At 38.7% G+C, this 26136-nt stretch overlaps 2 protein-coding genes across 2 annotated transcripts; both read left to right on the top strand.

Annotated features, from left to right (window-relative positions):
* The first annotated feature begins 8493 nt into the window (after nt 1-8493).
* LOC114470296 (protein BTG3-like) lies at nt 8494-10854 on the top strand. Its single transcript, XM_028458411.1, has 5 exons — nt 8494-8603; nt 9285-9460; nt 9678-9815; nt 10504-10645; nt 10741-10854. The coding sequence occupies exons 2-5, from the start codon at nt 9288-9290 to the stop codon at nt 10810-10812; spliced, it is 525 nt and encodes a 174-aa protein (XP_028314212.1). The 5' UTR covers nt 8494-8603; nt 9285-9287; the 3' UTR covers nt 10813-10854.
* Nucleotides 10855-11788: 934 nt separating this feature from the next.
* Nucleotides 11789-15667, top strand: LOC114470090 (uncharacterized). The gene is made up of 3 exons (XM_028458104.1): nt 11789-14050; nt 14169-15158; nt 15266-15667. The coding sequence occupies exons 1-3, from the start codon at nt 11789-11791 to the stop codon at nt 15665-15667; spliced, it is 3654 nt and encodes a 1217-aa protein (XP_028313905.1).
* Nucleotides 15668-26136: the final 10469 nt, after the last annotated feature.

Below are 26136 nucleotides of genomic sequence, written 5' to 3'. Positions count from 1 at the left end.
TTAACTAAAATATTAAAACTACTACTGCTACTGATAAATTCACAATTATTCTACATATTTGAAAACAAGATTTTTATGTTAGCTGAATGTACAGTAAAAAGTAATGTAATGTAATGTAAAAGTATTTCTGCCAAGAAAAAACATGGCTGGTCACCTACACACCGCAGAGTGTTTCCTCTTTGTTAGGGTTGGGCATCGTTTGGCTTTTAATGATTCTGATTCCAACAGTTCTTGTTGAGTAAGATTATTATTATTCTGGATACAGCACCAACACCAAGGCCCAAGTCAGTAGGAACCGGACCCCAGGCCAGAAGGATCTGGAACAGAAGCAGCACCGGCTGCAGCCCGCCCAAGGACGACGGCCACATCCCCAGCCGCCTGGGGCACCAAGGGGACGCTGCAAGTCGGAGCACCGGCCGAGTCCCCCAGATCAGTAGTGTATTTTTACTATGGGAGATGTTCTTATGTCACCTGCTGTCCTTTAACATAAGGTGGAAAAGTGGTGGAAAGGATTTATAAGTGGTGAAAATGTCTTGAAAGTGGGAAAAAATGTTAATAAAATATATTTTTCATAAATATGAGTGCAGTGCTCATAGGAACAGGGGAGGAGCTACAGGGGGGGCTGGGAGGGCGGCACGCCCCCGGCCCGGTAGGAGATAGGACTCAGGTAGCTGGGCCTCTACCACGGCTCAGGGGAGCTGGAGAAGGCGGGCCCTCATAACTTGTGCCCAGAGACGCCCAGAGTCTGTTTAACATCACCCATCATACAGATTTATACCGGTGTTATATAGACCCATTCTGTGTGATGTATGCATACTAAATTAGGTGAATGCGTGAGCAAGCTCGGTTCAAAACAACCTGAGAACTGCATTTTTTTTTATCAGCACACAACTTTTCTTTCTTCTAAAAACAACACGATGCCATCATGTTTTATTGTTGATTTCACAAATAGGAGAACCAACAATCCAGGACTTACATTTTACAACATACCGGCTGGTATGTTGTAAAAGTAGAATAGACGAGACTTAAAGTTGCGTGCTATCAAACAGAGGCTGACAGCTGACGTATCTGACAAACACGCACGCAAGCACGCACACACACACACACAATTTAGCTAAGAATGCCCATAAAAACCTTGTTCCACGAGCCAAAACTGCCCCTGTATGTTGTCAACTAATTATTCCCTGGAGCAAAACGTTGTTTACGGGAGCTCCGCAGCGAAGCCTCCGCTACTTGTACCGCTGTGTGCACCACCCCTCCTGCCCCCAGCTCACACACATACACGGCGGTGCTCGTCACCTGAAGCTGCCGAGCTGCGATACATCATGGACCGCTACTTGGTTAAAACCAGACAACCATCCAACAAAGTGAACCGATTCAAGTTCCTCCGTCATGTCCACCCAAAGTTCCACAAACACGGGGACAGAGATGAACCCGTAGGAACAATTATGAACTGGAAACTCAACTAAAGCTAACTATGCTAAGCTAACCCACCGACACACTGGGCTAAGAGCTAATGCTAACCACTCCATATAAGGAACAGACCAAATAAAAAACACGTCTTACTGTCATGAAGCCACAGAGAGCCATCGATTTGTTTATGGTCAGATTTAACACTTTACTATGGAAGAGTAAAAGTTAAACATGTCACACGTTGTGTGAAATAAATGTTAACATAAATAATAATGTCACTATTAATCCGTCCAAACTTGCAAAACGTAATATTTTTAAATCATATTTCACGTGTTCACAGACAAAGCTGATCCCATTAGTCTAATGTAACTATTGAGATTATTACACCTAAATATACTAAATGATTAAATCATCAGCTTGATCTGGTTTAATTATAGGAAATCAGACTTATTTATTAACCATAACTTTATGTAACTCATTATCAGATACATACCTGTCAAGTTTTGGAATTGAAAATAAGGGAAATTTTCTGGCGCCCACTACGAGACGTCCCACCCACTTAACCAAGCTCCAGTCTCCCTTATATTTTAAGATAGATGTATAATAAATCTAAAATACCCACTTGTCAACCACTTACTAAATACAATTATGTGATTAGAATCCGGTAGGTCGACCTTTATTAACATTAAAATGCTGTGAACATTCCTCCTAGGGCTGGGTGATATGGACCAAAACTCATATCTCAATATATTTTCTCAAAATGATGATATACGATAAAAATCTCGATAATTTTATCAAATAAAGTCTGACCAGAAAGACAATTCTGAGTTAAATTTGCTGATGCAAAAATTTATTAACAAACAGCTGCACAATATGTGCACTCATCAATCATCTAAATGAGCTTTACATGTTCTCCTATAGTATTTTGTTTCATATGATACATGAAATATTATAGTTTTCTATATCGCCAAAATAGAAAACTCGATACATCTTGAATCTCGATATATTGCCCAGGCCTAATTCCTAAATTATAAAACAGCCTAAATAAAAACATAAATGTGTATATGAAGCACGTGTTTATTTAATAGACTTACAGTTCATATACAAGTCAACACGTTGCATATTTACTGTTAATTTCACATTGCTTGTCTTTAAGTTAAAGATTAACATTTTATTTTCATTATATAATTTCTGATATTTTTTCATGCTCACTCGTGGTTCTCTGGTATTCACTAATGACTTATTAAACACATTTATTACAGACTTTACATTCTTTAACACTTTTTTAAAGCAGTGTAAATTTATGGAGCTTGTGATTGATTGATTTTTCATGGTGACTTCCGTCATTCCTTCCACTGTGGTAGATGTTAAAATCTCAGTTATTAATCTAACAGAACGTGTAACTGTGTCACATCCTGCTGCTCTTTAGGAAGATAAACTCTGTCACATTTCACAACGTATTTACACCAGTTCTTTGTTTTTTTTAGCTGGAACGTCTTCATTCATTCATCTGTTTTCTGAGTTGTTTCCGGGTTTGTTGCCGCTGTCGGTACTAATCTCGCGAGAACTGCCACTCAGGACACTTCAGATGGCAGTTCTTGCGCGGCTAGTGACGGCGTTCAGTTTAGTAAGACATCTTTTAATTATTATTACATTAAAATATGGGATAATTATGGGAAAATACTAATTCCAATCTACGACGTGACAAGGGTCCCTTGTCACTGACGGGCACGTGGCGTTCGCATAGGCTCCACCTCCTCCCTTGTAGTATGGCCACTACGAGAGCACAAAGCTGTTCGCCAGCTCGTGGCGCTCGGGCCCAACAAAATAGCACAAAAACAGCAACAAGAGTACACAAAAAAAACTGCAACAAAAACAAACAAAACACAGAAAAGAACAAATCACCTGCACGGTGAGTGATTAGGTGCAGTAAACAAAGTGAATAAAGGAGCCATTTCTGAATCAAAGCTGCTGATTCTCAAGAAGGAGCTCATTCTGCATCCTTTCACTTTCATTTCTTCAGCTGATGGTTTATTAGTAGTTAGAGAGAAACAGGAAGTGAGAGTGAAAGCCATCAATGCCCTGACAGTTGCACACAATAAGCAAATGTGGGAAAGTCCCAGAAAGCCTCACAGAGCAGAGCTCTGTTTGGAACTGTGTGAGCACCAGGCATAGGACAAGAGTAACACACACAGGAAGTTATAGGAAAATAATAAAACACACACACACACACACACACACACACGCACACACACACACCGAAGCTCTGATGTGGATTCATAAAACTCATCATTTAGAACTGATATTTGATACAAATTCAATGAGTGTTTTTCCAATCAAATGAGATCAGAGATAGGATACTTTTATCATGGTGGGCAGAGCCACAGACATGTGATTGAATCTGATCACATGTCACATGATCAACATGTATATTTTACTTTTATTTTTGTGTAGTTTTGGAGTGATTTTGTGTCTTTTTGTTATAATCATGTATATTTTACTTTTATTTTTGTGTAGTTTTGGAGTGATTTTGTGTCTTTTTGTTATAATCATGTATATTTTACTTTTATTTTGTGTATTTTGTATGTTTTTGGAGTGATTTTGTGTATTTTTCTTTTCATTCTGTCTATTTGTGAAATGCAGGACCAGCAGAGTCAAAAACTCTTTCTTCCCCTCTGCCATTAGACTCCTAAATGAGTGATCAGAGTCTAACAAACTATTCATCCCCCCCCTCATTGTACAGGGAAACGTGTTTCTAACTGCACATATGACAATAAACACTTTGAATCTTGAATTTTTCTTTCATTTTGTGTATTGTTGTTATTTTGTACAATATTCTGTCATTTTGTGTATTTTTGGAGTCATTTTGTGGGTTAAATTTGAAAGCTGCTCAAAACTGGACTGAAGGCCTCCAGTTGCCAACGTCTGCTCTACAAAATAAAAGATGTAGTTTAAACTTTACAATGTGTTCACTAAGCAAGCATGTAAAATAATAATGAATATACCTATTAAAGATCTTTTCCAGTTGATTTGTGTTATTGTTGTCAATCTGTGGGAGGTTTTGTTGTTGTAATTTTTTGTATCCCAATTGTCATATTGTGCATTTTTGACCTAATTGTGAATAGTTTTCTAGTTGTTTTGTGTGTTTTGTAATGGTTTTGTGTATTTTCGTATCATATTCCTGTCCAAGTGCTGTACATTTTTGTCAAACTGGATGGATTTAAGCCAAAGACGAAAAATAAACCCAAATAAAACATTTTGCTCAGATTTAAGGCTGGTTTGTATGTGTTTTGTCTAAATGGGAGGATGTGATGTTTCCTGGGTTAGTTTCTAATCAGACATGGGGCCAAAAAGACACAAAACAGCAAAAAACACAAAATTACTCAAAACGTATAGAAATTAAAAAAAAAATTGCACAAAAGCACAACAGATGAGATGCACACACATTTACTCACAAAAAACAAATAAAACAACAACAAAAATAGAAAAAAAAAAACAAAATGAGAACAGAAATGACTCTGAAACACAAAATGAAAACAAAAATACACAAGTTTACTCATAACATCCCACACAAAATACTCAAAATGCACATACTGACTAACAACACACAAAGCAAACACAAAAACAACAGACATGGTGTAATTTTTGGCAGCTACTAAAATGACAGAAAACTATACAAAACAGCAAAAATATGCAAAATTACTGCTAATGCGCAACAAAAAAAAAACACAAAATGAGAGAAATGCATACAAAACAAAAATACTAGGGCTGTAGTCAACCAAGGAAACCAAGGAAATGGTTGGTCGACCAAGACTATGGCACACGTCGCGGTTAGTCGACCAAAAAAAAAAAAATAACTAAACTATATATATTTGACAATAATGCTTTATCTCCAACATAATAAACCATAGAAAATAAAATACAATAAACAGGAACTGATTCCCTGAGAAAACTATATTTGTATGCATTTTATGACATCACTGGTGTTTTATGAGATTGGATGTGATCTCTCCTTTGTATGTATATAATTTGTAAATATTGGTTGTAGATTGCAAATATCTCTGTAAATAAAAAAAAAAATAAAAATAAAAAAAGACTGCTCTGAGTCTGTGTGGAAAAAACAAACAAAAAAGTATTCCCTCCTTTGGCTCCTATAGCTGGTGACAGCACCTGCACAGTGGATCTCCTATTGCTTTACCGTCTCTGCCTCGTTTAATTTAGTTTAGTTTAGTTTATTTGTTTATTTGAGCAGTTAAAGTTCTGCTCAAAAGGAGTGGGCCGAAGCAAGAGCTTATAAAACCAAAATAGTTCCAAATGAACTTTTGGAGTTTGGTTTTTTGAGCAAAATTAGTGACGACTGACGACAACGCCGCCGCGGCAAACTCGCCGCTCGGGCCCGGAGCTTCTGCCATGAGTTGTGTCGTGTTTGTGACTGTAAGCCGTGCGCGTGTCCAGGTGAGACAGAACTCTAGCTTGTTGTTTGTTTTGAAGCAAGTTCCTGTTGAAGCGGAGCTGTCTTCAGTTCCTTCATGCCGGCAGAAACACATGAACAGCCAATCAGCTAACAGACGGCCACACCCAGCATGCAGAAACAGCCTATCATAACTCCGGACATCACCAGTAACAGGCAAACAACCAATCATTCAGCAGCTGTGGAGTTCGGTTGCAATGGTTGCCATGTTGGGATGTTTTCAAGTGAATAGTGTGCAGTGAGCTTAGACTGTGCAGTGAGAAGCCAGAAGGAGAGTAGAGGCAGCCACTATGTAGCAAAACTGGCACCAGTAGTATCGTAATCCACGATAATACCATCGTGTAGAATTTATAGTATAGTAGGAACCGTTACAAATTGGCACCGCTGGGTACCGTGGGTATCGTGAGTATCATAAAATAGGGATGTAACGATTCACTCAACTCCTGATACGATTCGATTCACGATACTGGGTTCACAATACGATTCTCTCACGATTAATTTTACAAAATGGGACTGTACTTAAATGACTGAAAAATATTCCTTTATTTTTTTGGGGGAAAAAAAACTAGAAAATACTGTACTATTTTCCTTTTATTTTTTTATTGTCAAAAGAATCCCTTGATGAACTATTCAAACAATGCAATTTAACTAAAAATAAATCTTGAATGAAATAAATAAAGGAATATTACAAATGAAGAAGCCTATTCATTTAAATTCTGGTTCCATAGTAAACAATACAAAACTGCATAATAGTTGTTTTTCTTTTTAAAAGTGCAACTGAAAATGTATTTTGTGACTTAACAATTGGACCTTAAAAAAAAAAAAAAAAAAGTCTGCACTGTATTTGCGTCAGATATTTGTTTGAACCAGCAGAGGGCGATGGTAACACAGTGGTCGGTTGGGATGCAGCTAAGTGCAGTGAAGAAGAGATGCTACGCTAGCAGACAGGGTTAATAGAAAAACGTGACTTTTACAGATATTCACTTAATATTACAGATATTCTTGTGGTGCTAAAGGGGTAAGGAATCATTTATGAATATGTTTAAGAGTAGAAGGCGGCCAGAAAGAAAGTAATAGCAGATTTCGCCCGCCGCCATGACTTCTGGATAACCTCTGCTGGTTAAAAAAAGTACTGCGATTCAATTTTCACAGCATCGATGTGAACCTTGATACCTATGAATCGATTTTTAACTGCCTTACGATTAATCGTTACATCCCTATCATGAAACTATAATTATAGGCCAATCTCCTCTTTTGGACACCGAACATACTCATTTTTTCCAACGCTGGATGGGTTCACTAACAACAACAATCCAGGTTGATTGGCAGGACGTTGGGACCGGAAGTCCTTGCCCACACAAACTGTAACAGGAAGTTATTAGACGCCATATTGTGCACGTAGCCAATTACCAAAACATTTATAACATAACAAATGGCACAACTTTAAGAAAGTACACCTAATAACTACAGAATAAGACGATCTGTTGGGGTTTAATTAAAGCAATGGTTCAGTGTTTTGTAACGTGTTAAAGGATGTTTATTTACTCCAAAATGTTGGACTGTACACTTAATTTTCTTAACATATTATAATAAGGCCGACTGTATGTTAAAGCAGCCGGTTTTAAAATCTTAAGGCTCCAAAATACTACTGTACCAAATCCTCCATCCATCCATACTGTACATCTACTCTGATATATATATATATATATATATATATATATATATATATATATATATATATATATATATATATATATATATAATTTTTCTACAGTATTCCATGCCTTCTACAGTAAATAACTGACCACAACAGAGGCCACGAACCTCAGTTTTAAAATATAAACTTTCAATGAAAATGTATAATTCAGTATGACACCATGCAGTAGAGGTATGTAAAAAATAATAATTAAAAAAAAAAAAAAGAATAAAAAAAAAACTTTGCATTATTTCAATACTGATCAGTGTTTTTTTTCTTTCTGTAAGTTCTAAACACTAGTCCAAATAAAAAAAAAAATTATGAACAGAAATACTGTCAACCTCATATCATTTATTCTCACCAAAACAAAACTGACATATGTACCAATCAAAATAAAAAACTCAGTAAATGCAAAACAAAAAAGCAAAAAAAGATTCAAATCCAATAAGCTTGTGCTTATATAGTCAATAAATGATATTGTTTCATAAAAATATAGTCCTTAAAATGTTTTTTTGTTTTAATTAATAAATGAAAATGCTGGCCTGCAAAACTAAATTATGAAGCTCTTTGTGTACAAAAATAAATAACCATCCTTTCTGAAGCTACTTAGCACAGCAGCTAACTAGTGATTAGCTTAAACAGCGATTAGCATGATAGTAACATTCCCTCACAAAATACAACTTAACAAGACATTAAAACGTATATTCCATGACAGTCAATTACAGTACAGTCAGTGTTACACCATGAATATTTTCAGCTCACCTAGCAGGGAATATTTAAGTAGACTGTATGAAGCAGGCACGGATGGAGACGACAGACAACACACGTGTCTACCACAGCTAGAACCAGCTGAGCATGTGCAGACTCTGCGCCGGTTGCCATGGTTTTTAACTGTCATAAACACAACTAATCAGAAGATGAAAGCAGCTTCTGAAGTAGTTCTAAGACAAAGTCTGGTGATAAACTACATGTTTTATTCTCCCCATTTGAGTCAATAACTAAAGACGGACACAAACAAATAAAGTAAGTGTAATATTTTAAATATGCATTTTACATTGTGACCACCAGAGGCTCCCCGTGAGCAATGTGTGAGTTTTTACAGCAATATGACTTTTTTTTTTTCTTCCAGGATTGAATTACTTGAGTTTTGTCAGATTAAGTTTGGTTTTAAAACAAAGGATAAAATTACTTTTTTTGTGTGTAAATCAGTTTTAATGTTGGCAAATTTTACATTCATAAGTGCAGACAATGAAACTTGTAGCAACGTTTTTCAAAATGTCTTATTATTTTTTTTTTTTATGGATAAAAAGTAAATTTAATAGGCAAGTGTTAAATTAGAGTTTGTTTCTCTTCCTTTGAAAAAAAATGATATTCTTAAATGTATCTCACCTGAAAGATATGAAAGAAGATGTGTGTGTTTGCTGATCACTCAAAAGACTAAAGAAATGTAAAATAATATCTATCTGTATAATGATTTCTTACATCAAACTTTTGATATTTATCTGATTAACTGTTCAGTTTGTGATATTCATAGTAACTTTATGTTATTTACATGTAAGCAAACAAAAATGTTGTGGATTTTATTATAGGGTTGGGATTTTAGGTCAGGATTCTGGTTTTCTATCTCTTGACATTTTTACACTAAGTTTGGTTTTATTTGTTTTATGTATATCATCATATAAGTTTTTATTATTTTACTTATAGAGGATGAGGAACGAGATTGCAGCGGTGGTTTCCTTCTTGAAAAGGCTGGTGAAATTAAAGAATAAGGTGGAGGTGGAGAAAATGGATTTGTTTGCTGAGAGGCTAACAGTGGCACTGCAGGAGAAGTTTGAGGGACACTGGGTCCCTGAAAAGCCCAGCAAAGGCCAGGCGTACAGGTACGCTCAGCGGGACACCCATGGTTTGTGGGTCATTCCGTCTCTTTAAAAGTGTGATAAATGAATAATTAAGGAACAATTGGTAAACATTTCAGAATTCTTTAAGACCAAAGTGCATGTGATGTCCTGAAAATGTGTTGAAATGACATGGAGTGACCCTAGCTGTCCTCTGGTCAGCCTCAGCAGCTAAAAGCGCTGATCCTTGTGTGTTTTTCAGGTGCATCAGAGTGAACGCGTTCCACAAATATGACCAGGAGCTGCTGCGTGCCTGCAGTGAAAGTGGGGTTCACTACGGTGACCTGGGGCTGCCCTGGGAAATCACTCTTTGGGTGGATCCAGGAGAGGTTTGTGGCAGGTGAGGAACAAAAACACACAATTATTCTTCACTGTTTTTTAGACTTTCTATTCCTAGGTTTAGTTTATTGGTTTATTCAGAGCATAAACACTATACACTCTGGTCAAACCAAGCCCACATTTGACGTCTGTTTTACAAAATACAATATTAATTGATAATCAAGAAAAATTACATACATTAAAGCCTCTGATTATTTGTGATCGTGGAATTCATGTTCTGAATCAGAAAATTAAATCCAAACCTTTTTAGTTTTTGCTTTTTATTTAAAATCTGGTCCCAATATGACATGGAAATGCCTCACATGCATGTTTTGGGACAATATCATGCATATACATGCAATTATTCTTCCATAAATAGTGAGTGTTACATACACAATCTTGATCATAATCTCGCTCTATGTAAACACATGACTGGGTGGGATTTCGCGCAAAACTTGAGTCCAAATGAAAACAAATGACACAGACTAAACCCTCATGTTTTGAGACCATATCAAACATTTCCAAGATATTTTTCCTGTAAAATGGGGGGCTGGCCGTTTGAACATTTATTCTGATATGTGGGAGGGGTCAGATATTGGTATGTTCATGTCAGATATGTGTGTCTGGGGTCATACTATTAAATTAAACGTAAATGGTTTGTCATTGCTGACATGTTTTTGTTTGTGTGTGTGTGTGTTATTGTTGCACAGGTACGGAGAGCAGAATTTCCATTTCTCAATTGCCACATTTTCCTCCGATAAGGATGAGATGACATCGGACTATCACTCGGGTTCATCTGATGAGGGGAGCACACGTTCCTCCCCCCTCACCGTCACCAACAGGAAGTGCCAGGTAACCCAGGGAGCAGAAGCCACACCCCCCTCACTTATTCTTAAACTGTTGATGCTTCTATGTTTGAACTGATCTTCAACCTTTTCCTTCCCCAGGCGTTAAATCCAGATGCTCCAGCTTGGGAACCCAAAAAGAAGCTGTCAGGAATGGTTCATAAAATTCCATAGCCTCAGCACAGCTACCGGTGCCTCCTCCACCAGAGCCAAGGCCCCCCTCATTATCTTTTGAGGGTCTTTTTTATTTTCTTTTTTTTAACAATATATCTGTTAGGGTTTGTTCTGTTTTCCCTCCCCCTTGTGTTTTTTTTCTTTTTTTTGTTTCTCTGCAGGGCTGAGTGACGGGGGCGTGGCTGAGACCTGCAGCAACGAGGCACACCTGATCCTGGTTGATGAGCCTGATATATAAGCTCTGTTCAGTCCTCTCCATGCTGCCAGAAAATTCCGTCACGCTCGGTACTGTTGGAGCTGTTTTGTTTGAACACTGAGGATTTTTTGATACTTACCTGTTACCTCCTGTGCTCAGGATATCTTCTGTGCCTCACTGCCTGCTCCTGCTCCGTCACCTCAGCCACTTCGTTTTTTTGTAAAAATAAATTCTCAAAGCTTTCCTGTCTCCGTCTCCGCTTTGGGGTCCGACTTGAAACCCTAACAGAATTTTCTGGCCCATATGGACCCCGCAGAGATGGGAAAATTCAGGCAAGCTTTGGCTTTGCAAGGGACTCGTGTTGGTCAACATGAAAAGACTCTTAATGAGATCGTGGATTCACTCCGTCAACTCAATAGCAATTTTTCTGAGTTGAGTAGCCGTCTTGACCAAGTTACAACTCACATTGCCGCAGCCAACTCTCCACCAGCTCAAGTTGAGGCTCCATCTGCTCCTGCGCCTCCAGACAGTCACCATTCCCTACCTCGTGAACCTTTCATCCCCACTCCTGCCAGATATTCAGGTGAAATAGGGTCATGTGGTCAGTTTATACACCAGTGTATGCTTGTTTTTAACCAACAGCCATTAACCTATTCCACTGATAAAGCTAGGGTTGCTTTTATTATGAGTTTGCTCGCGGGTAAAGCTTCAGCATGGGCTGTAGCTCTAGTCAATAGCAATTCTCCAGTATGTGATACTCTGGGTTCATTCACTAATGAGATGCGTAGAGTGTTTGACCACCCACTTCAAGGAAAGGAAGCCAGTAGCCGGCTACTTTCATTACGTCAAGGTGCAGGTTCAGTTACCACCTACTCCATAGATTTCCGTATCCTAGCAGCCGAGACTGGGTGGGATGAAAGGGCCTTGCAGGGAGTATTCTTCCGGGGTTTGAGTGAAGAGATTAAGGACCAGCTAGCTGCCCATGATGAGACCACCACTCTTGAGGAACTCATTTCCCTAGCCATACGTTTAGACAACCGTTTAGCAGAGAGGCGTAGGGAGAGAGCAGCTAGGAGAAGCCAACCCCCCCCACTTCTCTACACCAATCAGCCTCGTCAGCCAACACCCGCAGCTCGTCCACCCCCACAATCATACTCCACTTCTGTTCCTGCTACTTCCACCCAGAGTACTGAAGAACCCATGCAGCTGGGCAGGATGACACTCAGTTCTCAAGAGCGTCAGCGCCGGCTAAGCCTCGGACTATGCATGTATTGTGGACAAGCTGGACACCTTGTTGCTTACTGTTCAGCTCGGCCAAAAAGACCAGGCTCATCGGCCAGCGGAGGGGCGCTGGTGAGCCACACTCCCACGGATCCCCCCTCCAGGCGAATCCAGCTAGAAGGTACAGTGTCCATCTCTAAAGACTCTTTTTCCCTGCTAGCCCTAGTGGATTCCGGAGCCGATGATAATTTTATTGACAATTTGTTTGTTTCCCAGTGTAACATTCCCTCCGAGCCTCTCCCTGAGCCTAAGAATGTCTATGCCCTAGATGGGAAACTGCTGGCAACTGTAACTCACCGCACCATTCCCATTTCTTTGCGACTTTCTGGCAATCATCATGAGATCATATCCTTGTACATCGTGAGTTCACCTTCCTCCCCATTAGTTTTAGGCCTTCCCTGGCTTAAACGACACAACCCACATATAGACTGGTTAAAGCTGTCCATAGTAAATTGGAGTTTATTTTGTCACAATCATTGTCTCAATTCAGCCATTCCTCCTAACGCAAGCACACCTGCAAGCCTCAAGCCCATAGATCTGACCTTGGTACCAGTTGAATATCATGACCTCCAGGAGGTTTTTTCTAAGGATCAGGCCTTATCACTACCTCCTCACAGACCATATGACTGCAGCATTGACTTGATCTCAGGTGCACCGTTGCCTACCAGTAAACTTTATAATCTGTCCAAGCCTGAGAGGGAGGCCATGGAGACGTACATTTCTGATTCCCTAGCTTCTGGCCTCATTCGACCTTCCTCTTCCCCTGTTGGAGCTGGGGTTTTTTTTGTTGACAAGAGGGACCGGACTCTACGCCCATGCATTGACTACAGGGGGCTAAATGACATAACGGTCAAGAACAAGTATCCTCTTCCCCTAATTGATTCTGCTTTTAGCTCTCTCCAAGAAGCCACCATTTTTACTAAACTTGATCTCCGGAATGCTTATCACCTGGTCCGCATTAAGGAAGGTGATGAGTGGAAGACAGCATTCAACACTCCTCTTGGACATTTTGAGTACCTAGTTATGCCATTTGGTTTAACTAATGCCCCAGCTGTTTTCCAGGCGCTCATTAATGATGTTTTACGTGACATGTTGAATCGCTTTGTTTTTGTATACATTGATGACATTTTGATTTTTTCTCGCTCATTAGAGGAACATGTCCAGCATGTACGACTGGTACTTCAACGTCTTCTGGAGAACAGACTTTATGTTAAGGCTGAAAAGTGTGGGTTTCATCTACATTCTGTTGGTTTCCTTGGTTTTGTTGTCGAAGAGGGGAGGATTAAAGCAGATCCAGCAAGAGTAAGGGCCGTGGCTGATTGGCCAACTCCCACCAACAGAAAGCAACTCCAGAGTTTTTTGGGATTTGCCAACTTCTATAGGCGCTTTATTAGAGACTATAGTAAAGTGGCTGCACCTCTCAACAAACTTACGTCTATAAAGGTGCCTTTCAACTGGTCTGCTGAAGCAGGGGGAGCTTTTGTCAAGTTAAAGACTCTATTTTGTTCTGCTCCAATCTTGTCTCACCCAGATCCTTCATCACAATTCGTCATTGAAGTGGACGCATCCGACTCTGGCATTGGAGCTGTGCTTTCTCAACGCTCTGTTTCAGACCAAAAGCTACATCCATGTGCTTTCTATTCCCGACGACTGACCCCTGCGGAGAAAAATTATGATGTTGGCAACAGAGAGCTGCTGGCAGTCGTTGTGGCACTTAAGGAGTGGAGGCACTGGCTGGAGGGCTCGGTGCAACCGTTTATGGTATGGACAGATCACAAAAACTTATCTTATCTCCGCTCTGCACGCAGGCTAAACTCTCGCCAGGCTCGATGGGCGCTTTTCCTGGGTCGTTTCAACTTTACTTTGACTTACCGTCCAGGTTCCAGAAATGTCAAGCCAGATGCCTTGTCTCGCCAGTTTGCACCTCCTGTGGATGAACCTCCAGTGGAAACAATCCTGCCTTCTTCTTGTGTGGTTGGGGCAGCCCACTGGGAGGTCGAGAAGACCGTCCAGGAGGCCCTGGTTAACCATCCCTCACCTGATGGGTGTCCTCCAGGTCGCCTGTTTGTGCCTCCTTCAGCCAGATCCGTGGTGCTTCAGTGGGGCCATTCGTCCAAGCTCTCATGTCATCCTGGATTTCATCGCACCCTCTCCTTTGTTCGGGAGCGTTTCTGGTGGCCCACTATATCCGCCGACACTAAACAATATGTTGCTGCTTGCTCTGTCTGTGCCCGCAGTAAATCGTCCCATCGCGCTCCAGCTGGCTTACTCCGCCCACTGCCTATTCCACACCGTCCCTGGTCTCACATCGCGGTGGATTTCGTTACCGGTCTGCCTCCTTCTGACGGTAATACAGTCATTCTGTCCATTGTGGACCGCTTTTCGAAATCTGTACATTTCGTCCCTTTACCCAAGTTACCCTCTGCCTATGAGACTGCAAACTTGCTCGTTCAGCATGTCTTCAAACTGCATGGCATTCCTCAGGATATTGTGTCAGACAGAGGCCCACAGTTCTCCTCCCAGGTGTGGAGAGTTTTTTGTCGTGCTGTTGGTGCAACAGCCAGCTTGTCTTCAGGATATCATCCACAGACGAACGGCCAAACAGAGCGAGCAAATCAGGACCTGGAGGCAGCCCTTCGATGTGTCACCGCTCACAATCCGACTTCCTGGTCTATCCACCTCCCTTGGATTGAATATTCCCACAACTCCATGGTTTCCTCCGCAACCGGTATGTCCCCGTTTATGGCTGCTAATGGCTTTCAACCTCCTCTTTTTCCAAGCCAGGAGAGTCATGTTGCAGTTCCATCCATCCAAGGGCATCTACAGCGAGCTCGGCGGATTTGGCATGAAGTTCGAGCAGCTCTGTCTCGTACCGCTGCAAGGAATCAGAGGCTTGCTGACCGCCACCGCACTCCAGCGCCAGACTACAAGCCTGGCCAAAGAGTATGGTTATCATCTCGTGATCTTCCCCTGCAGACTGAGTCGAAGAAACTGTCTCCCCGGTTTGTTGGTCCGTACGAGATTGAGAGAGTCATTAATCCTATGGTTGTAAAGCTCAAGTTGCCTCCTTCGTTGAGAGTTCATCCTGCATTCCATGTATCTCTGCTGAAGCCAGTTGCCACGAGTCCTCTCAACCCTCCGGCCGAGCCCCCGCCACCCCCCCGGGTGGTGGACGATTATCCTGCCTTTACGGTTCGGCGGCTGCTGGATGTTCGGAGGCGGGGTCGTGGCTTCCAGTACTTGGTGGACTGGGAGGGTTACGGTCCGGAGGACCGCTCCTGGGTTTCCCGGTCCCTCATCTTGGACCCTGCTCTCCTCCGGGACTTCTATGCTGGGCATCCCACTAAGCCGGGTCGGCCGCCAGGAGGCGTCCCTTGAGGGGGGGGTACTGTTAGGGTTTGTTCTGTTTTCCCTCCCCCTTGTGTTTTTTTTTCTTTTTTTTGTTTCTCTGCAGGGCTGAGTGACGGGGGCGTGGCTGAGACCTGCAGCAACGAGGCACACCTGATCCTGGTTGATGAGCCTGATATATAAGCTCTGTTCAGTCCTCTCCATGCTGCCAGAAAATTCCGTCACGCTCGGTACTGTTGGAGCTGTTTTGTTTGAACACTGAGGATTTTTTGATACTTACCTGTTACCTCCTGTGCTCAGGATATCTTCTGTGCCTCACTGCCTGCTCCTGCTCCGTCTGCTCCCAGCCAGCCTCCGTCACCTCAGCCACTTCGTTTTTTTGTAAAAATAAATTCTCAAAGCTTTCCTGTCTCCGTCTCCGCTTTGGGGTCCGACTTGAAACCCTAACAATATCAATGTACAGTAACGGTCTTTTTTTATTTATTTTTTTAAACAATGTACAATAAACATATGTCCAATTTTACATTTTCTTTGATTTTACTTCATAAACATTAAACAGAAATTTACTGGTAGCCAGCTGCCAAACAAAACAAAAACTACACAGACAAAACATTTCAATAAAATTAAAAAATAAAACTCATATGCCTATAAATAAAAGTATATAAGTGAACAAAAATAAAGAGGGTTTGAGGAGGAGAGGGGGTAGGGGGAGTCAGTGGGGTATTCAGAGGCTGTAGTTGTGGGTCTTTCAAAGTAATCCAGGAAAGGGCGCCATAATTTATCAAATTTATCTTCAGATCCATGAACTGTGTATTTAATGTTTTCCAAATCCATACAGGACATAACATCTTTTATTCATTGTGAATGTGAAGGGGCCGTGGAATCTTTCCACTTAAACATTAGAAAATCTCTGGCCTATAATAAAGAAAAATGTAGCACTCTGAGCTGCTTTTTTAGCAAGTTAAGATCCAGGGCTACACCAAAAATAGCACAGGTTGGATCTGGCCTAATTTGGTGATGCAGGACATTGAAAATTGTGTGAAAAACTGAGTTCCAAAAATTGACCAATGAAGGACAGGACCAGTACATGTGAAGCAATGTACCAGGTGCGCTACCACACTTTCCACCAGTTGGGTCCACATCCGGATACATGCGCGCTAACTTAGCCTTGGACAAGTGCACACAATGAACTATGTGTCGAGCACACATTGATATAGTGTGAACCTGGCCAAGGATAGACTCCCACATATCATCCGTAATGGTAGAATTTAAATCGTGTTCCCATTTATATTTAAACGCATCAACAGAAAAACATTGTAAATGTTAAATTAAGTTGAACAGAACCGATATTGCTCCCCTAGAGGTTGGTTTCACTGATAAATAGTTGTCGACAGAATTATCTGGAGGTTTTTGAGGGATTTGTGCTGTCATACTCTACACATAGTGTCTAACCTGTAAAAAATGACAAAAGTGAGTAAAGGCAATACAAAATTTGGTTGAAAATAAAGAAAAACTTTCAAATTGTCCATCTAAATATAGATCAGCGAAACATTTTAAACCTTTTCTGTTCCAAATGTGAAATACATTATATGTCATTGAAGGAACAAATCGTTGATTTGAAACAACCAGACTTTGAAGTGAAAAATAATTGAGACCAAAAATCATCCTAAACTAAAACCAAATTCTGAGAGACTGATGGACTACTATATTATTACTAGGTAAAGACAAGACAAGAGGAAATCATGAACCTATAGTTGCAGGTAAGGAAATCTTATTGTCCACATGAGACTCCATGGTGACCCAAACGGGGGAAGACGGTTCCAAGTAATAGTGTTTCCATTACAGCATCGACCTGATATTTGTGACCCAGTAATAGTATTAAGAAGAGTTTTCCTCAATCTTGGATGTTTAACATTCCAAATAAAAGGCCTTATCAATGGGAACATTGTTATCATTAAATACAATTTAAAAATGGCTGATCTATGTCTTTTCTTTTTTAATAAGCTTTTATAGCTTAGATACTGGTCGTCTTTGACAAGGTCTTTTGCAATTTAGACTGTTATAGTTTGTATCACCTAAATTAAATTGTGTATTTAAATAAGAATACTACACATGGTTAGAAGAAGTGTATTATTTTGTTATTTTTATCATTTTTTTTTACTTTGTCTGCTAGGGATGTAACCATTCACTCAACTCCCGATACGATTTGATTCACGATACTGGGTTCACGATACGATTCTCTCACAATTTATTGTACAAATGGACCTGTAAACAAATGATGACTGAAAAATATTCCTTTTTTTTCATTGGGAAAAAAACTAAAAAATACTGTTCTATTTTCCTTTCATTTTTCATTGTCAAAACAATCCTTTAATAAACTATTCAAAACAATGCAATTTAACTACAAATAAATCTTGAATAAAATAAATAAATAAAGGAATAATACAAATGAAGAAGAATCCTATTATTTTAAATTCTGGTTCTATAGTAAACAATTCAAAACTGCATAATAGTTCTTATTCTTTTTAAAAGTGCAACTAAAAATGTTTTTTGTGCCTTAACAATTTGACTTAAAAAAATATATTGCATTGTATTCACGTCAGATATTTGTTTGGACCAACAGAGGGCGCTGGTAACCAAGTGGTCGGTTGGCATGCAAATATTCATGCAGTGAAGAATAGATGGTACGCGCTAGCAGACAGAGCTAATAGAAAACCGTAACTTTTAATATTACAGATATTCTTTCGGTGCTGAAGGGGTAAGGAATCATTTATGAACATGTTTTAGAGTAGAAGGCTGCCAGAAAGAAAGTAGTAGCAGATTCCGCCCGCAGCCAACACTTTTAAACAAGAGAATGATAAATATGCTGTTTAAAAAAAGTACTGCGATTGAATTTTCAGAATATCGATGTGAACCGTGATACCTATGAATCGATTTTTAACTGCCTTATGATTAATTGTTACATCCCTATTGTCTGCACATGCTGACGAAGGTCAACACCACAAGAAGTGCAATCTTTTTAAGACAGCAATGCATGTTTTGTTTAATTTATTTATTGCATAACTGAGACCATCACCAGCCCTCCCTAAGGAAGATTAAGAAATACTTTATTAAAAGGAGGATATAAAAAGAGAGGGCAGTGTTACACTTAGGTGAGGGAGAAGAGAACAGGGAAGAGGGAGTCCGGGTAGGAAATGGAAAGGGTGGGGAAGAGTTGACTGTTTTAAAGTGAGAGTGAGATGTGATGTTATAGTTGTGCATATTGTGCATATTGTGTTGTATAATCAGTTCAGCCAGTCAGGTGACCAGTGTGAAGAAATTGAAGCAGGTGACACAGCACCCAGCTTAAGTATAATGGTGGTGGCCGTGAACAGTGGTGGTTATACCTAAAACTGGTATTTGGGATCAAAGTGTCTAAGGTTAAGCCCAATATGAACTTATCCCACAGCCCAAGGCATGCCAGTGCATCCATAACCAATGTATGTGCAAGAACCTGGACCCAAAGATGACGTCAGGCCGGCAAAAAAAAAGTGTTTTTTGTGTTTTTTAGTGTTTTAACTTGTTGGACATTGAAGTAAAACAATAAAATGCTATAAATTATGATAAAACTTAAGCATAAAACAAATGTCTAAAGGTGAATCATACATTTTTATTACTAATTTGTTTAAAAAATGTCTTTGAAGTCATTAATATCAACTTTTAGCCTCAAACAGGTGTAATAATCCGTTTAAATTTGGGCGTCGCCATTTTGGATACTTCTTACAATTAACATTTACATAATTGTCAAGTCAGGACAACTCTGTATTTCTGCTAGCATAGAAAGTATGGATAAATTAGATTTAAATCCAACGTTTTGGTCCTTAGGTGTCATCCTGTGCCTTGGACGTTATGACATTTTTCCCAAGAAGAGCAGAAACATTACAAGGGAGGGATTTTGACGTTGCACTTACAAGGAAAGGAGAAATTGGAATATGGGAAAATGCCATTAGAAAGCCAAATTACATGCATATTTTTGATGTCCTGTCTTTAGAACTTAAGTATATTCTGTATTGATACACACACAGGTACTCAGTGTATGTATTAAACAGATTATATTTAATACATACACATTCTAAGTATAATTAGGCCAGTGGTTCTCAACCTTTTCAGCCCACGACCCCCATGAACATTGAAGAACAGTCATGTGGAGACAGGGCCGTCTATAAGAAGGAATAAAGGGGAGAGATTTTTGGTGTTCATCCATAAAGTCAGCAAAATGATGGTCCATTGTTCTATGAATCTAACTACATTTATTTATCTATCTGAATTATATCCACTGTCATCCAGGAATTTTTTTTATTATTATGCAGTATTTTATATTGTCATCTTAAATATGTAAATCCTTGTTTTAATCCAAATTAAAATGGTTTAAAGGTGACCAAAAAAACCCACAGAAATTGGTTAAAAGCTGCAAATTAGAGTGGCCAAAAATGGACTGAAAAAGTGGTAAAAAAAAAAAAAAAATAGTTCATTAAAGTCTCAATATTGGAACAATTAGTTTAAACAGACAAATCGTAAATGTGGTTAAATTTGCAAAGGTAAGCATAAAATATGGTTAAAAGTGACAATAATGGGTCAACATAAACGACATTATGAAATAAAAAGGCCATTGTGGAAATAGATATTTAAGAATAATAAAATGTATTTCATAATAATATTACTTTATTTAACAATTTAACTTTTATTTAATTTAACTCATATTATATATTTGTTTATTATTTATCAAAATGGTATTTATTTTAAAATGTTGTTTTAATTTATTTAATTGTAACCAGGCGGTAAAGTGTGGTAGTTTCCCACCGTCATATAGCAGGTGTGCACGCCGTAGCGTCTACGTGGTCGGGGCTCCGAGGCTGTACTGTCGGGTGCTAAATGCTATCGATGGAGTTTGCATAGAGGGGGAAATGCTGCTCTTGTGAGGTGCCCTGAGCCCCTGTGGGAACCGGGTTTCCAAGTGTGGAAGTTAGCTTTTGTCTTACTGATTCTTTATTAAGTGTAGATGTTCAGGAGGCTAATTGTTACGTTCTTTTATACAGTTGGCCGCTGCTGTTCAAATAAGCTCTCAAATCATGTTTACTAAATGTAGCACCATGCACTTTAACTGAATGAAGTGAGGTTTAGCTGATTAGTTGATTTTGTTAATCTTTGTCTGACGTTTGGGTTGTTTTTGCTTGAGTTACTAACCTTAAGTTTGTTAATATTTTCATTTTCTAAACTTCACCTTGTTTGGTCAAGTGTATTATATTTTTGTATGTCAAGCTTTTAAACCACATCATGAAATAAAAGTATTTTTATTACAATTGCTGATGATGAATAAAATAATATACTTTGCTACCCCTGCCTTCCCATTGGTTACATAATGATGACTCTTTTGGGCTTCCATAAGAAATGAGCAATTAGCATGTGTTGACCACATGAACATGTTATCAAATTCAAGTTACTTTTTGTAGCCTTTCAAAGACATTAACTAAAAAAAATCTTCTTTATATAACATTGTTTTCATGAAAACAGATGTGTAAGAATTTGAAAATGCAACATACTGTTTTATTTCTTGATGTCAATTTTATTTTAAACTATTTTTAAGTTTCCATTTACATGATCAATATAATTCAAATGAAACATTATTCTATATAATTTTAACTGTATATAATTTAATACACTGTATTGTCTTCATTGAGAAGGTATTTATTCGGCTCCAGGAGGACTTTAATCCAGGTGAGATGAGGTTAAATCGCTCCCTGTAAAGGTTGCAGACCCTTGACCAGGGGAAGGAGGGTTAGGAGACCCCACTATAAGAGCTGGACCCTCTGAATTTAATTTCATGGGGTGAATCAATGCAGATGCTAAGTTGGTTATGCTACTGTTAAGTTAATTCAAGTACAGCCTTGCTGTAATATAAACAAAGAGAATACATGTAACCTGTTATGCTTTGCTGTTATTTAAACATTTTTGTTACGTCATCTTTTAAAATTATTATTTTTTTTTTTTTTTTTTTTTTTTTTAAAAAATTTAGATTTAATGCAATTAAAAAAGGAGTCCAACGCTCCTCAAAGCACATTGATTTTTTTTGTTTTCTGAGAGCAGACATCTTTTCCATGGAAATAAATTCTGTGAGGAGATTTTGCCATTGGTTTATGTTTAAGGATTTTTTGTCTTTCCAATTTAGTAATATTGTTTTTTTTGCTATGGCTAGTGCCGCAAGGATTGATTGTGATTGGTTTGCTGGAAGTTGAAGCATTGTCAGGTCTCCAATCAAACAAAGATTTGGAGATAAAGGAATCCTGCAGTCCAAAATGGAGGACAGTTTTTCAGTGATTAGAATCCAAAAGTGTTGAACTGGGGGGCAAAGCCATAAGGCATGTAGATAGGAATCCGCTGTATTCTGGGTGCACTGAGAGCAGATGTCTGTTGCTGAGAAGCCCATTTTATGCATTTTCTGTTGGGTAATGTGGGATCTGTGGAGGACCTTGTATTGAATTAGCTGAAGGTTTGTGTTTTTTGTCATCTTAAAAGTATTACAACAAATTTCTGTCCAGAAATCAGTGCTCGGGGTGATTGAGAGTTCAGCCTCCCACTTCGCGATTGGTAAGTAATTACAGTTAGTATTCGAGAGCGCTCTGTATATTTTTGAGAGTTTTTTTGATTTTGTTGAAATTTTTTTCATATATATAGCCAGTTCTGGAGGTTGTAAAGTAGTTAAGTCTAGTGGAGTAGTTTTCTTTATTGTCTCTGTTACTTGTAAGTACTGTAGAAAGTTACTTTTATTTATATCGAATGCTTGGGTTAGATTGTTATATGTCCTGAGCTTATCATTTTCGAAGAGGTCTTGGAGATGAATAATTCCGCTATCTTCCCATGTTTTTAGATAGAGTGGTGTTTTTTTGTTTCTAAAGTCAGGGTTGTGCCAGATTGGAGACAGCATGTTAGTTTTTAATTGAACATTTGTTATGTCCAGGGCTTTCCACCACGCAGTCAGGGTGGAGGCAATCAGTGGGTTTTTAAAGCAGTTATGATGTTTCAGGGTCACAGTGATAAAAGGGAGATCAGAGAGTTTAATATGTTTGCAGTCTAGCTGTTCTATTTCTAGCCAGGTGTTGTGGTATTCTTTTGGTTTTAACCATTCTGTTAAATATAGAATTTGGTTTGCTAGGTAATAATGCGTGAAATTAGGGGCTTCCAACCCTCCCTCGCTTTTATTTTTTTGAAGAGTTGAAAGGCTTATTTTGGGTTTTTAAAATTATTTATAATAAATTACCTGTTAGTTCAGCCACTGCTTGTTGTTTTTTTTTTCATTGTCAATCTTTACTTCATAAATAACTACGGTACGCCAGGTATGTCAACTATTCATCAGCATGCTGTACACTCTCCCCACCCCCGTTCAAAAAAAGGGTGCAACCAAATTCTGTGCTACCACTGGAAAAGTTAGTGTAGAGCCCTGGAACGTCAGAAGTGGTCGAGTTCAAGAAGAAACTTTGTGGCCGGAGATGTTGTACTGCTCGTGGAGAGTTCTTCTCCACGCAATTCCTGGCTCATGGGGAGAGTAATCGAAACACTACCAGATTCCAGCTGCTTGGTGCGCAAAGTGAAGATCTAAACCAAAACCAGCATCTTGGAAAGACCCATTACCAAACTGTTTGTTAGAAAAGGCAGCATTGGCAGAGAAGCCTGCAGAAGACTAAGAGGAATGAGGAAATTAAGCCGTCTTACATATGTTTAGGTTGGACAGTTCATGGTTTAAATGCATATGTTTAAGTTTCAATTGTTTAACCTTCCAATACTAAACATTATTGGGGGGCAGGAAATGTAGGGGCCATAAAGATACTATCTTAATAATAGTACTATAAATATTAAAGTTTTTCAGAATTAAATTTTTAAGTTTATCATAATTTTTTATATTTGCTGACCGTGTTATGACGTCACTCCTAACTCTTAACTGTGATTGGATGTAACTTACGTCAGTCATGTTTGTTCTATGTGATGGAAGCAACAGTGTTTTGACTGTGCTTCAGACATTGTGACTTTTTTCTTATTTTTAGAACTAAAATAGTTTAAAACCAGCAGGAGCTTGTCATGTCTCGTTGCTCGCAGATGAAACGTGGTGTCAAAGATTCGGTTTACACGGTGGTACAGGAGAGGAATGAGCCGAGGGCCACTACAGTCGGGTATTGTTTTTTATTTTTGTTTTATTTCTGCTTTAACTGAATTTACTGTACAGTAAAATACACAGTGTTGGGAACGTTACTTTAAAAAGTAATTAATTATAGTTACTCACTACTTGTTCCAAAAAGTAACTGCGTTAGTAACTGAATTACTCTATAATAAAAGTAACTCATTACCAAGGAAAGTAACTATTTGCGTTACTGTTAAAAAAATAAAAGTTGCTATATGTCAAATAATTCAGATTTTTTAGATGCGTGTGTCGTGAGGTGCTTCATTAAATTTGAGTTGCTTACAACAGATGTGGACAAAGTCTTCACTCCTGGATATAATGAACACTTCACCTTGTTTTTGACCACAATTAATTTAGAGTAGTGTTTGTATCGTCACCTTAAAAATGACAACTTTTCATCAGACTGCTCCACGCTCACCATCTCTGCTGCTTCATCCAATCTGCAGTGTGTGTGTGTGTGTGTGTGTGTCGCGTGTGCTGGCACGTCGCCTTAGCAAATCATAATCGCTCACCTTGGTTTTAACCCGCCTCCTCTTGCTTGCACATGTGTAAAAATACTGGCTCTGATTGGCTACCATGAAACATGATGTCGCCTAAACCAATCATAATCGTTCACCTTGTTTTTAACCCACCTCCTCACTACAGCTGAGTCAGAAGCCAAGGATGCTTTCGGATAACAGTTTATTCAATCAATGCATGTAACGCACCGCATTTAACGTTCAGTAATGATAACGGCGTTGTAACGGCGTAAAAAGTAATTAGTTAGATTACCCCGTTACTGAAAAACAAACGGCGTTATTTTAAACGCTGTTATTCCAAACACTGAATATACATTACTGTAATGATTTTGAATTGAGTGTTTCATTTTTTGATTGATGTGAAAACACGTGGAACTGAATAAAAACAGTGAAAATGTTTTATATATTAAGTAGACTAGTGTGTTGCTGCTCATTTGAAAGCGTATTCATATGATAGCAGTGGGTCATCATTTTGTCATCGGTGATATTTTACAAAGGATTGTTAGGTTATGACAGCAGAGTTTCTATTTGACATAGATGTGGACGGTTTATTTCCCAGTGTTGTGTCTTATTTGCTTGTGTTTAGAATTTTGACACAATGAGCCAAGTTTTGCAAAATGTGTTCCAGCAATGGGCGAAAACTGTAATAACGTTTTTCTTACCCATCCTTAGGGAGGGCTGGTGATGGTCATAATTATGCAATGAAATTAATTCATTTATTTTATTGCAATAACAAAACATGCATTGCTGTTGAGACAAGACTGTACTACATGTAGTGATGATCATACCTGTCAAGTATCCCGTTTTGGCCGGGAAACTCCCGTATTTTACCCCTCTTTCCCGCTATCTTCCCTTATTAGTATTTAGTAATAATTAAAAGATTCCTCACTAAACTGAACGCCGTCACTAGCCTCGCGAAAACTTCCACCTGAAACGGCCTGAGTATCATTTCTCCCGAGATTAGTGCTGACAGCGGCACCAAACCCGGAAACAACAGAAAACAGATGAATGAATGAAGACGTTCCAGCGAAAAAAACAAAGAACTCGTTTAAATACAATACGTTGTGAAATGTGACAGTGAGTTTATCTTCCTAAAGAGCAGCAGGATGTGACACAGTTACACGTTCTGTTAGATTAATAACTGAGATTTTAACGTCTACCACAGTGGAAGGAATGACGGAAGTCACCATGAAAAAATCAATCAATCACAAGCGCCACAAATTTACACTGCTTTAAAAAAGTGTTTAAAGAATGTAAAGTCTGTAATAAATGTGTTTAATAAGTCATTAGTGAATACCAGAGAACCACGAGTGAGCATGAAAAAATATCAGAAATTATATAATGAAAATAAAATGTTAATCTTTAACTTAAAGACAAGCAATGTGAAATTAACAGTAAATATGCAACGTGTTGACTTGTATATGAACTGTAAGTCTATTAAATAAACACGTGCTTCATATACACATTTATGTTTTTATTTAGGCTGTTTTATAATTTAGGAATTAGGCCTGGGCAATATATCGAGATTCAAGATGTATCGAGTTTTCTATTTTGGCGATATAGAAAACGATAAAATGTAATATATCAATATATGTATATATTATAGCTTATGTATCAAAATACTAGTTTTAAGAGTCGCTTTTACTTCTCAGAACATGTAAAGCTCATTTAGATGATTAATGAGTGCACATATTGTGCAGCTGTTTGTTAATAAATGTCCCTGTGTGGCATTTTGCATCAGCAAATTTAACCCAGAATTGACTTTTTGGTCA

This window comes from Gouania willdenowi, chromosome 9 (assembly GCF_900634775.1).
Source record: "Gouania willdenowi chromosome 9, fGouWil2.1, whole genome shotgun sequence".
NCBI lineage: Eukaryota > Metazoa > Chordata > Actinopteri > Blenniiformes > Gobiesocidae > Gouania > Gouania willdenowi.
This window is presented reverse-complemented; position numbering and strand designations above follow the sequence as displayed.

Excerpts from the sequence above, each read along its gene's own strand:
- LOC114470296 (XM_028458411.1), top strand. The coding sequence starts at position 9,288 with ATGAGGAACGAGATTGCAGCGGTGGTTTCCTTCTTGAAAAGGCTGGTG. Across the intron at positions 9,461-9,677 it reads AGCAAAGGCCAGGCGTACAG|GTGCATCAGAGTGAACGCGT; the intron begins GTACGCTCAGCG and ends TGTGTTTTTCAG. Across the intron at positions 10,646-10,740 it reads TCACCAACAGGAAGTGCCAG|GCGTTAAATCCAGATGCTCC; the intron begins GTAACCCAGGGA and ends TTCCTTCCCCAG.
- LOC114470090 (XM_028458104.1), top strand. The coding sequence starts at position 11,789 with ATGCGTAGAGTGTTTGACCACCCACTTCAAGGAAAGGAAGCCAGTAGC. Across the intron at positions 14,051-14,168 it reads GCTCGGTGCAACCGTTTATG|GTTCCAGAAATGTCAAGCCA; the intron begins GTATGGACAGAT and ends CTTACCGTCCAG. Across the intron at positions 15,159-15,265 it reads AGTTCGAGCAGCTCTGTCTC|ACTGAGTCGAAGAAACTGTC; the intron begins GTACCGCTGCAA and ends CTTCCCCTGCAG.